Source organism: Mixophyes fleayi, chromosome 9 (assembly GCF_038048845.1).
Source record: "Mixophyes fleayi isolate aMixFle1 chromosome 9, aMixFle1.hap1, whole genome shotgun sequence".
Taxonomy (NCBI): domain Eukaryota; kingdom Metazoa; phylum Chordata; class Amphibia; order Anura; family Limnodynastidae; genus Mixophyes; species Mixophyes fleayi.
In genome coordinates, this window is record NC_134410.1 from 118,725,641 (window position 1) to 118,738,958 (window position 13,318).

Consider the following 13,318-nt stretch of genomic DNA (forward strand, 5'->3'; position numbering starts at 1 on the left):
AATGCAATGACTCCACTAGAACCTTGCTTAGGAGAGAAAGAATAATAACGAGACATGCTGGGTTCTTACAATCACAGCTAAGGATCATTCACCAATTAACAAATAGATAGCTGATATTCCTGATCTAACATTTCAACTGTGTCGTAGGCCCGTATTACTTGCAGCACACATGGAATGAAGAAATGGTTGGTTACTTGGATTTAATCATCATATATAGGTTTAGTTAACCTTGTTTATCTTTCTGTTGTCTTAAGTGGGTAATATTTTACAACAGATTGGTCTCGCTAGTAGGTGCGGTCTGTTTCTTGAGTAGCGACAGATGTCGGAAGAATGATCAGGGCTTTGGCAGAAAACAAGAGAAGTGTTTGAATAACCAGACAGGTTGTGGTCCATGCTTCAGCCATTGTTCAGTGGTACCTCCTAGTCTACCAGTCAGTACATGGAGAACGATGAGAACTATTCAGCACCAACAGAAGACATTGGAGGTTGGTTTAAACCTGGTCTATAAGGGCTATGGATTTCACAGCCTGTAAAACTACTAAAGAGCTGATCATAACATTCCAAGGCGTAAATGTATCAAGCGGAGAGTTTCTGGCTAGTTTGAAAAGGCTAGATGTTGCCTATAGCAACCAATCAGATTATAGCTTTCATTTTGTAGAATGTACTAAATAAATGACAGCTAGAATCTGATTGGTCGCAATAGGCAACATCTTCACTTTTCAAACCTGCAGCTTGATGCATTTACCCTGAAATCTCTGATGGTCAGTAGAGGAGACGTTACAGATACAGCATTCTGGACATTATATTATCGCTGACTAACAGTCCATCTCTCACCTTCATAATCTTGATGAATTTAAGCAACAACCTCTCCCGGTCCTGTGCCTTCTCCTGGAGCATAATGATCGATCGGACCCTGTGTAGGATAAATTTCGGATTTAATACAAGTTATCTCATTTCCTTCTTCGTGATCCACACTGGTTCCTCTGTTACCCCCCACTGACCCCTCTCTCACCAGTAGGACATGTTGTTAAAGTGCTCTGTAAACTGCGTCAGATTCGGGCTCTTCTCCTCGTTTTGCTCTTTTGCCCACAGCAAAACCTCAGGGATCTGAGATAGGAAAGGAGGAACATATTAACGCAAGCGGTCAGGCTTTTGTGTCACTTACACACAGTGGAGGGCGCCATTTTTACGGCTCCAGCTATTAGAACACAGCTTATTGATTCGCTGGTAACCAGTGATGTTTCTGAGGAACGAGGTAGAGCGTACCTCATGCCTCAGCAAGGTCACTAGTTCCAGGCTAAATAAAAATGGCTGCCTCCACAGAGGCGATGGGTACAACTCTAATGCAACACACAAGTCTAATGACCAATTAGTTTCCAGGCTCACTTCACACCCTCCTGCCCATCATCCTCACCTCAATCTTGTAGAACAGTTCTGCATCCAGAAGAGTTAGTTGCTCGGCAACTTCATGGCTGTGGAAGTCGTGGAGAGTCCCTGGTCTGTAATGGGAACATATACTTTAGCTGTGCACTCGATGTGTCAGGAAAGTAGAGAGTAATTCAACAACATCAGACCTCTTGGGCTAGGAGGAGACGAGATTAACTTTTCCGGCCTATCAGCCGATTCGGTGAACGTACATTTTTCTACAGACTGTTCTGTCAATAATTTGGTGATACCCAAGAAACACCTTTGAGATGGTCTCATGCTTGAAGACCACCGTACCTTGCGGCCACCCCTCTGGCAGCTAGCGGCCTCATGGCAGAGTTACAGTGGCTCTGCATCCTCTTGTTATCCACTTTCTCCAGAATATTCTTGCGCAGCACTCGGGCCAGGCTGAGTTCTCCTTTACACACCAGCCGGAAGACCAGCTCCATCAGCAGCTTCAGGATCTCATCGGTCAGCTCCACCAAGCTGGAGGGGAGAGAGGAAGCAGAATACATCTTTAATATGTACCTGTAAACGCTGCAGGCAGGCTGGGAAGAATACGGAGGCTGGCCTGTCACTATATACAGAAGAATAACACAACAGGGGCATTTAACAAGTCAAAATGTAAGAAGTTTCAATGTCAGAGGATTACTTGTGTGCTCCTTGTGAATGGGTCTATATGGTATGAAGGATTCTTTTGCAAAGGATCATTTTATGTGCTGTGAATGGGGCTAGGGGGACAGCAGTTCTGAAGAGACCTATCTGGAGACCTCTAAGTTTCATAACGTCTCAGGGCTCACTCACTGTGCAACAGGCCTCAATTATACCACCGCCTTGGAGCTAATGTTGTCCACTACCTAGATGAGTCTTGTATATCTCGAACGTCCAATAGCAATGTATTTTATGTTTCAAAAGACACAACTGACACTCGATATAAAGACAGCCCCGATGTTCTATCATAAGTTACTTAAATACATAAATGTGGGCACATTACAAGAAAATTTGAACATTAACTGTAATGACGGAAGAGATAAACGTACAACAAGCAACGCTCCGACTCTTTGCTTACCATAACTCGTCCACCACTCGCACCAGCACAAAGAACGTGTTCTTGCTAACACGCTGCTTGAACGTGTCCTGGAAGTGACAGAATCTCTCATACGTTGACAAGGGTTAAAGAAAATAAACAGTTTAGTGTGTTACCTTCAAGCAATTCACATATTCTGTAACAGACTTGGCATTTAGATGGAGCTAAACTGAGCGGATGAATGTTTTTTTTTTGGTCTTCAACGTAAACCAGTGAGATTACAAATGAGGTGTGTGGACAGATACAGATTTTCTTCTAGCAAACAACAGGGGGCAGCACTAGCTCAGCAAAACGAAACCAGTCAGTAGAAGCTTAGGAGGGATTTTCAGCCTTCGGATGATTTGAATTTATCAGCTTGTGCATTGCTCTCCTGCAAGGTTTGCTAAATATATCGTCTTTTCTGTCTGGCGTCCGTCTGTGATTATTCCGCCACGTATTTATTTCAGGCAGAATATATTTTCTTCAATTTTTGTTCCCCTGGAATGAAAAACTAAGCTGTGCACTAGATACAAGTTTATGCAACGCTGAGAGCCCAGAGCAACGGAAATCTGGTGATGACGAATAATACATGGCTAAAAAGCATAGATAGATGCAAGAATTAAAGCAGCACTGTATTAAGTGAAAGTAAAAGCCCATTTAATGTTCTATATTTCTGGTCAAAATCACATGTTCATGCGTACATGTTAACATGAACAGCACAATACAACATGCAGAAACACACGCGTAGTACGTTGCCCTATACCAGTGTTGGCTAACCTGTGACACTCCAGGCGTTGTGAAACTACAAGTCCCAGGATGCTTTGCCAATACATAGCAACTTTTTGCTGGAAGGGTATGCTGGGACTTGTAGTTTCACAACACCTGGAGTATCACAGGTTAGCCAACACTGCTCTATACAGAGCTACCACATTGCGAGGGGAACTTGATGTGACGCGGGAAGAGAGGTCGCTGTTCCCTTTGCAGAATGCAGGGCTCGCTATCGTTATTTCGGCTCAGCAGCACTTTACAACTGGAACAGTGTCATAAAACAGGACTGGGCACTAACAAACACATACAACAGTAACAGGGTCTTGCAGGCATGCTTATAATCTATAGGACGTTACAATAATGACCGCGTTGAACAACAATGTGTTCCACATAGGGATCAGCAATCCCTATTCACTGCACTACCGGCTCTATATAAGGTTGATTCTGTCCTGAGCCTGTGCGACATCTATAGTGAATACAGTCCTGTGTATATTTATCCTGGACCACACATAGGAATGACCAATATCAGAGAATAACCATAGACGTGCCCCCACCCTTCCTCCTGTAGACAAGACAAAGGATATCTATACTGGAGTTTCTGAATCAGCTCCTCTGGTGAGATGAAGGTCCGATACGTGGTCAGAAAGGCCTCACAATACAGAACCAGATCTGTGGGAGACAGTTGAAGATCAGAATCATCCCCATCATTATAAGTAGGTTGTATAAACTTGGGCACAGAAAACATTAGGAAAAAAAAAAATCATCAACACAAAAAATATTATTTACTTTGTTTGATTGAGAAACACAGATATCCCATAGGTCAAAGGCCAAACACAGGGCCAGTTATCAAGACAGTGTCATGGCACCAACTTCTTACTGCTCTACTTATTTTCCTGTAACATGAACCTGCTGCCTTGGTGTCACCCTGGAATCTGCTCTCTGTTTTACGCCTCACATCCAGTCTCTATCGCCGTACTGAACCAAAACTCTTATTCATTCGCTCATCACTCCCACCTCAACTACTGCAACCTCTTCCTATCTGGCATTCCCCTCAGTCATCTGTCCCGGCTTCAATCTGTCCTTAATTTCGAGGCGAGACTGATCTTCCTCTCTCCGTTTCACGTTGGCAAATCCCTGCACTGGCTCACAATTGCCTCCAAAATCCAGTTAAACTTACTTGCCTACAGATCTGTCAACACCTCCATACATCTCAAACTACTCTCCTACAAATTCTATAACCACTCCTCACTCCAGCCTATCCTAATCCCACCCATACTACCCACAACTCTGCAATTTTCCCACTAGATTGTAAGCTCTCATGTATCTCTGTTTTCACGTCTATTTCTTTTTCTACCTTGTATGGCTTTGTCCTGATCTGCAGAGCACTGTGGTGCCTTACATAGGACAAAGCACTTCACCTAAGGTCCATCCGAAGCCGACAGCAACAGTGAGATCATGTAAGCCTGCTCCAATAAGAGCAGCCTGGGGGTACAAAATGAAACTCATCTGGAATAAGACCCAGATTCCCTGACAGCCTAATCCCTAACCGGAAATGTTGAGCTGGAGAGTGACAAAGGCAGGTGAATAAAGAGCAAACCGGAAGGTCTTTTGTCTTTAAATATCTCTAATGACGTCTACCAATAATATTTATAAATGACAAGTTTTGTTGTGAATACAGTTAGGTATTGAAGAACATATTTATAAGTGCCGGAGGTAATTGCAGAAGCTTACCTTTTCGATCTGTCTCTGTGGCATGGACAAGCAAAATATCCCCAGATCCACCCCTCACATCCGGACCATCATCACCCTGTAGAATAAAGGAGAGATATAGTATGGTTGAGGTGTAAAGACCCCTAAGCCCACCTTCAGAGCACAGATAAAGCGACTCACCGCTTGCTTCAATGTGAGCTTGGTCATGATCTCATTGTGGTCAACAAGAGAAAGCTCCTCCGTCTCCTCACTTTCTTCAGCCTCTTGTTCTTCATGATCATGTCCATCAGGGGAATTTGGTGGCCTGTGAACATGGAAATGATGAAACCACTGCAGTTAGGACCTCAGTGAACGTTCATGTAGGAGAGGTAACTCACAATGCAATTTCAGAACACCCAGCACAATGTTATCATCTGCACGTGATCTATATAGACTACTGGTGGTCAGACACTTGAGGTGAAGGCAACATGAACTGCTCAGTGGTATATAGACCAGACCATAACTTCATCCACACAATGCATCGCACACATGTAGATTGCATACAAGATAGGAGATAAACACACATGAAAAGGTACAGTTAAAATAAACCTATTCCAGAGGAATAATTAGCTTTCCTCTAATGGATCTCATAACACTGTCAGCCTAGAGTCGTGGAGCGAGCTTTAATTCACTAGGACGCTAGGTGAAAGGAAGGAAGAAACTGGATGCAATGGTAAAGGACTAAAACAGAGAGGTAGAGGACTGGGAAGGAGAGAGGGTAGAAAAATGGGGGAGATCGCAGACACATACTAAATACAGTATAAGATTGGGAGCAGACAGGCGGCCCATTACCCAACGCCGCGGCACAGGGTCTAGCGTTGGTGACATTAGAGCAGAAGAATTAGCTAAGGAAGTCTCCTAACACGTACCTCTCTGTGGCTTCATGGTCCTCATTGTCCGCGACACAAGGCTGTGATGAGTTTATCTGGTGTTCTTCATCGGGTAAAGGCGATTCCTGCAGAAGGGCAATACATTTGTGTTCAGCCATTGGTTCGGTAACGGATACTCTGAGCTACAACACCGTCCGCTCCTCCTTATTCATTCTGAACGTGATTAGGATACTGCTGTGTTATATGAACTACTGTTATCAGTGTTCTCTTCATATTATATATTTTATAGATACTACATCTGTTTTCAGACAAACCTGCACCAAACTTGTCTAGGCTATCACATGATTGTTCTGAGCCAATCAAATCTGTTGCCTTTGCATAACATTACAAAACCTCCACAAAATGTAACACCTATGTTGTACAAGGAATTGGTTATGGACTCCAAGACATTTTCATATAATAATTCTAAGTCTATGTGAAAGATCAGCACAAGAGATATTTGAAGGATTTTCCCACTTTAACCACTGTATTAAATGCTCTACCCTCCAAATATTATTTTAGTGGAGGTTCCTCAGACTATATTACCCCAGTTATGGCTGCGTGCACACCTAGGATGGTAGAGACCATCAGCGCTGACAGCAATCTACTTGCTGACATTATAACGGGTCCAGTAATAGAGTGTAAGTAACGCTGTTAGGCCCCTTTAATACAGAATAACTGTCCAGACTGGATATAAGGCTCTCTGAAGAGAACATCAGACACTGCTGCAATGCTAATACAGAAACTCATTATTAGTAAGGTGTTAACGGATGTGGTGAAAACGGAAGTGAAACTTGCACAGCATGACAACAAGCAAGCACAATCACATTCACAAGCGGTGTAATTAGAGAATATGGGAGCAATGCAGGAGAGAACAGGCACATCTTATCTACAGCAAATTTCTGTAGCAAAACTTAGGGCTAAATACTAAAGCTTCCATCTACCTTTCAATAAAGCTGTTGTCTTTGGACACCTGCCTACATCCGAAGATACAGTGCATTAGTATCCGGCGCACACAGGTTTAACAGACATTCCTTATCTGAGCTGCCCATATATGGAGCAATGTTATTAAAACAGGATCGATCGGATGTCGATTTGGAATGCTGGAAAATGCCGTCGACCACCGACTCTGATCATTAGCTAGATTAACTAATTAGGCCACACGTGTTGGTCCGACAACGTGAACATCAGCATCTAACAGATTCTGGCACCGGCGTGTGAACAAAACTACGCACGGCTCTGGGCGAACGACTGTCCAAATCTGCCCATGTGCTCACAGTCTGGGCTCAGCCACAAATCCCTTTTCAGAAGCTAATTTGCTCGAGTTCCAAATAGAACACAAAAGAAGTATACTGTAATCAAAAGAAAAAAAACACCCCAAAAAATGCAACTAGGAATTAAGAGCATTTAAAAAACAAAAACAAAACCATAGCCTTCAGGAGCAATAACAATTAGTCTGACTCCATTATTAAGGCAGGGAAAATGCTTTTAAAAGAAAAAAAATGCTGGAAATGTGCCTCTTAAATCCCATTAAGTCTATGGGAAAGAAGTTAGATAAGCTTAGAGGCATTAATACTAAAAAATAAAATAAAAAAAATGCTGTAGTTAAATCACATTGTGCATCTATCCTTATTGTGTACAATTGGAGTTTCACATACACTGACAATATTTCAGATTGTAGGTGTCTTTCATACCATGAGGTTTAATAGGGGAGAAAAAAACCCAAAAATGGATAGGTCTCAAAAAAAACCACAGTGTTAAAAAACCCCAAAACAAATAAATGGCAGGGGAAGAAGTCACGCCTTAAAAGTTCTTCTTTAGCTAAACCCACTGTGTCAGGGGGCTACGGACTCCCATTGATTGAACAATACTATCAGGCGGTAAACCTCAGTCAATCATCTCTTGGCAATTCGCTCCTGGGCTCAAGCGGTGGGTAGATCTTGAGAACGCACTAACCCCTCAACACACCTTGCTATATCTACCATGGCTCCCTAGAAATCAAAGACCAGCCTCTGTTTACACTCACCCCACTTTGCAACTCATATTAGACATATGGGAAACCCCTCCGTAACAATGAACTCACAACATTTGCGCTTCCTTTGGGGAATAACTCCTCGTTCGCCTCTCCCCGGCAAACGGCAGGAATCACTTGGTTCAATCATTTCTTGGGGGAACTTGCTCCACAAAGCTATGAGTGAGAAGACGGGCCTCTCTCCCTCCTTGTACTTTACCTATGTTCAACTACGTAGATTTATCCAGGCACAGAGCAGGACAACCAAACTAAGACAGACCACGGCATTTGAGAGGTTCTGTATATACCGAGTGGGTTTCCCCGGAATGGTCTCCCACATTTACCACTCCATATAAGCACCTCATGAAGTGCCTTTGGAGTTGTTCGAGTCAGCTTGGGAAACAGTCACCCAATGCACTCTTGACCAGGAGGGATGGTCCCGGCTCAGATGGTGGATCTCTAGTGTGTCCATAAACATAAACATCAATAAGAGAGAATACATACAAAGTATACACCAAGGTGGTACATGGTGCCCAAGCAAGCTACACAAAATGTACCCAGGTACATCAGATCTCTGCTGGAGGACATGTGGGGGTGTGGGGACTTTCTTTCACATCTGGTGGCAATGCCGCCTGAGAAGCAACCTCTGGTTCCAACTGTCTGTGCTCCTCACCTACATCCTCAATTTTAACATCACCCCTGACCCTATGGTCATGTTACTCTGCTCCTTAATCAAAGCTCTTTCTAAACATTGAGATAAACTGGTGCAACATGTTTGTGCTGCCACTTGTATGCAGAGATTGGAAGTCCTCCCGCCCACCCGCCCAGCCTCCAGGCGGTTGTGTCTCAGGTTTGGTGCACAGCATCTATGGAATATCTAACAAGTCTCCATCGAGACCGGATTACTAAATTCCACAAGGTTTTGGACCCCTGGTATGCTTACCACCAGACCCCACTACCGGGCACCCAGTAAATTTCTTATTTCACACCTTTCTACTAGCTGCCGACGGGAGCCCGGGCAGGTCGCTTCCCCTCTTGGCTGATGCTTACCTCTTCTCTTTTTCCTCTCTCTCCTTCTTTCCAGGGCCAGTGGTAAGCAGGGTGGAGGGACTACTTGGTAATTATTTTGGCTTAGGGGTGCCTTGAACTGAAAAAGTTTGGAATCCACTGGTCTAACCGATTTCTCTCTCTCTCTCTTTTGTACTTTCATATTTCTTGTTGTGGAAAATAAAAAAAAGATTTTAAAAAACAAAAACAAATAAAACCCACTATGAACAACCACAAAATGTCTAAGTGATTTCTTTTAATAGGAAAATTTTTTTACTTTAGTGTTGTGATACAATAATTAGTTTGTGGCTTCTAGGTATAAAAACACACACAAAACAATTAAGCTTTGTGGCTTCAATTATACTGCCCGATTACAGTTTGTGGTTTCTTTTTCTAGCGGCGTATAGGAGTAATGAGTAGACTAGATTGTTTATTTTTTAGAGGACAAATTAAAAAACAAAACAAAAACAATAAAACCCTGAAAATGAAAGCACTACAATTAAAGCAATTAAAATGGGGGCTCATGGAAATAATATCTTATGAGGTTTCTTAGGTTTGATTTTGATGAATAGGGAGCTCAACGTACGAGTACTATTGATAACTTCACATTTCTACATTAGCTTTAAATGGGGATTCTATAACTACTAGTTGTACAGTGGAACAGCAGATTTCTAGTGCTGCAAGTAAAGAGTATGAATATATAGAAAAGCCTACTGTACGATCTGTACGGTTTATCTCTGTGTAATCCCTGTGGAACAGATATAATACCCATTTGGTTACCATCCTGGAGAATCACATGGGGAAATAACTGCTGCCATAAACATTAGCCGTCTGTAACCTGTAGTTAAACTTCAGTCCATCACTGGTGTGTGAATGAGGTGTTGACTTTGCAGAAGCAACGATGAAACGCTGTTTAATACCGGCCACGTGTGTCTAATGTGGCATGCTGTGTGCAGATGCAATGCTTCAGTACTGGGATAGGACAACCATATTATAATATCATATTATGGTCTACTGATCAACGCACACCACAGGCAGGTATGGTCTGTGAGGTGTTAGGACCTGCCCGCTATCATTTAAATGTGTATGAAGCCCTGTCATCTTTTGATATTTGTGTTCATGTCTACCCGTCGCCAAGCACAGGAAAGTAGGCCAATTTGTTGGTGCAATTATATGAACATTGGTTCAGCTCTCAAACTGACTGCCTCCAAGTGCAGATGCCAGGTGCATTTTAATCTGGACTCCGTATCTCTACCGTGGCCAGAATAGGAAGCAGCTTGATGCCAACCTGACAATACAATTTGGCTAATGTCACATCTAGTGGCCACAGTAAAAACCCGGTGTACAGAGAGATGGAAAGATGGGCATATTTGGCGCAGTGTAACATTCACACCAATGTAAATTGAGGATGCACGAAGTTTTAACCCAGGCCTGACCAATTTGTGGCTCTCCAGGTGTTGTGAAACTACAAGCCCCAGCATGCTTTAGCTGATAGGGCATGCTGGGACTTGTAGTTTCACAACAGCTGGAGAGCCACAGGTTGGCCAGGCCTGCTTTAAACCATGAAGATTTCTTTACTTACTGTGACTACAGATGACAGGGCTGCCATGAGGATTTCCTACAACCTACATGGACTGCCTTTCTCTCATCAGAGAAGATATTAACTACTTAATGACCAGAAGGTTGTCACACCCCTCCACGCCCAGACAAAGCTTCTGTATTGAAAACAGATCTATATCACCAGGAATGATATGTTTATCCCCAAAAAATAGTTTGGCCTCCCCTTCCCCCAGAACATACAGGGCTTTCACTTGGTAATCTATATGAATCCTGTACACAGATTTGTATTCATATATAAGTAAAATGGATTCATCTCAAACTTACTTTTAAGCAATTCATGCAGCCCTAGAACGTACCCCAAATCGTAACAGTTTAGTTCTCCTAAGTATAGGTCAGTGTTTCCCAAACTCAGTCCTCAGGTGCCCCTAACAGTGCATGTTTTCCATATCTCCTTGTTGGAGCACAGGTGTAATCATTACTAACTGACACATTGTAACAGATCCACAGGTGGTGTAATTATAATGTGTTGGTCAGCAATGACTACACCTGTACTCCAGCAAGGAGATCTGGAAAACATGCACTGTTAGGGGTACTTGAGGACTGAGGTTGGGAAACGCTGGTATAGAGGATATTCTAAAATGTGTACTTTGTATAGAGCCCAGAAAAAAGGAACGTATCTGTGTGCACAAATCCCCCCCCCACCCCCCATTCCTTATGGCTGGGGGATGACATCACAATTCTGTTGACAGGTTTTCATAGTCGTCCCCATGAGAAAGATAATCTTGTATATGGGGTTACATAGCTTTCATAAGGAAAACGGAGTGCGTGGTGGATGTGGTCATTTAAGGGGGCCCGTGACTTGCCACCATTTTTAGGTGCCTCTTATAAACAGCTTCACTGAAGTCTGAGCTTGAGTTTACGTCAGGCTGTTGGGGAGTGACGAAAACAGAAGAGATGTATAATAATACTCATGTTCCAGGCCTTCACCTAGCTTCTATAAAGGTTCCACTGAGCCTATTTGTAGAGCTCATCACGTTCTTATTGTTTCCGTCCCATAATCTATGTATCTATTTGTAACGTCCTCTTGTCACCCTTATTTATGTGTGACCATCTACTTCCAGTGCACATTATTTTGGAAATAGACTTAGTGTCAGGGGGTGGAGCCTTCAGCAACTAGGGGCGTGGTCAGGCACTGAGTAACTAAAACTGACAGAGTGCCAGAAGCCTCCTCTGAGATTTCCCACGCAGAGAACAGACCTGTGTCTAGCACAGGCAACCATCTCTACAAGGCACAATTAAGCAAAGATACAATTGGAAGGTATAGTGGCTTTAACTATAATGTGACAATGCATACATCTGGAGATTACAGAGACAGCTACACCCACAACGCAAGTTGTCTTGAAATGAACTGCTAATAACAAGCGCAATGATGTAGATAAAGGTTTCAGAGACGTTAGAAGATCTGAAGATATTTGATATAAAGATGCGAGTGTAAGATTGATTTCCTGTATACAGCTCCGGATTCCTAAATTAAAGAGCACCTGTATCCTACACGCAGTGAATTTAGCCACATACATGAGAACGCAGCCTGTAATTCATTAGGAATGTGGGCCGCAGATACCGTCCAGGCTGATGGAGAGAATTGCTGTCGCCACCGAGTGCAGTCAACAGGTTCTCTTTAAGCTATATAGATAGTAGAAAAAAAAAAAAAAAAGGCAAAAACACATCTAATTTTAGTTAATACCATGGAATTGATGAAGTAATGGTGGAAATCCTACATGGGAAATAAGTTATTGGTATATTCATGCACAAAATGTTAATTTCTGTAAGTGCATGGGTGTCTTGTACCCTGGAGTGAGGCGGGACCAAGAGGTTAGTGTTAGGGAAAGGGCAGCAGATGGTCATTTCCTTAAGGGTCATGCGGTGCAAAGGTTTGGCACAGCAGGGAGAGCAGAGGGGCGTGCGTTGTATAATGTTGAGCATGCAGCGGGCTGGGTTTGTTTTTGTTTTTTTAAAGGTCCCAACGTGCCCCTTTTTTTCCCCAGCTGTGTCTTTACTTACAACGTCACAGGGCAGGGGGTCTCCGTTGCCTTGCCCAGAGGAATACAGGTTGACATATTCCCCATCTCCCGTCTCCTCACTGACATTTTCATTCTATGGTGGGAAGAGACAGGGTGGAGGGAATGGTTGGCAGTGTATCGAATATAAAGTCTTGACGCTTATGGGGCCTTCAATTTAATTGTGAATTCCTGTAGAAAAGCGCTTAAAACACAAATCTTGTTGGGTGGTGGCAGCGTAAGTGCAACGTCAGCCGAGAAGCACAGACGATCACTGCGGCTTCTTGTGCTTTTCTACTTACAATTTAGAGAGGATATCTTAAGAGCATTCCCTAGGACTTGTCCCACTGATATATTCTCATGTGGAGAGGTGAAAGTATATTACCAGCATCGAAAAACGCACAGTCCACAGGAGAAATATGCTGTCCATTCCCATTGGTCCGTTGCACAACGAACCATGTACCAATCCCGAACCATGGTCCATCCTTCCATGGATGTGGGAACAGACAGAGTTTATTACTACAGGTCCACTATACCAATCATTGCACTCAATTTAGACTGTAAGCTTACAGCGTATGTAGCAGACCCACAGGAAGAATTAAATGGCAGCAAGTCCTTGTTGTTTCTTAACCAGAGGTCCGTTGTGGCTTCCATTACTACATGTGTTATCAAGGCAACTTTCCCTGATCTACAAGTAACGCTTCTGCGCTTCTACCACCAATAAAAGACTACACGCTATATTATACTTGACAAAAAACTTCAAAGA

The 13,318-nt window shown here is 43.1% G+C and overlaps 1 protein-coding gene across 6 annotated transcripts in view; it reads right to left on the minus strand.

Moving 5' to 3' along the window:
• Positions 1-13,318, minus strand: part of RAPGEF1 (Rap guanine nucleotide exchange factor 1) — a 73,698-nt gene that overhangs the window by 3,975 nt on the left and 56,405 nt on the right. For 3 of the 6 annotated variants that reach the window (XM_075185268.1, XM_075185273.1, XM_075185270.1), the window contains 10 exons: positions 12,557-12,649; positions 5,878-5,963; positions 5,150-5,273; positions 4,991-5,066; positions 3,844-3,928; positions 2,495-2,587; positions 1,723-1,911; positions 1,415-1,499; positions 1,013-1,107; positions 835-913 (listed from right to left, as the gene is read on the minus strand). In XM_075185268.1, coding sequence (XP_075041369.1) covers positions 835-913; positions 1,013-1,107; positions 1,415-1,499; positions 1,723-1,911; positions 2,495-2,587; positions 3,844-3,928; positions 4,991-5,066; positions 5,150-5,273; positions 5,878-5,963; positions 12,557-12,649 — 1,005 coding nt within the window. The remainder of the gene's footprint in view (positions 1-834; positions 914-1,012; positions 1,108-1,414; positions 1,500-1,722; positions 1,912-2,494; positions 2,588-3,843; positions 3,929-4,990; positions 5,067-5,149; positions 5,274-5,877; positions 5,964-12,556; positions 12,650-13,318) is intronic. The other 3 variants (XM_075185269.1, XM_075185271.1, XM_075185274.1) reach the window with 1 other exon arrangement.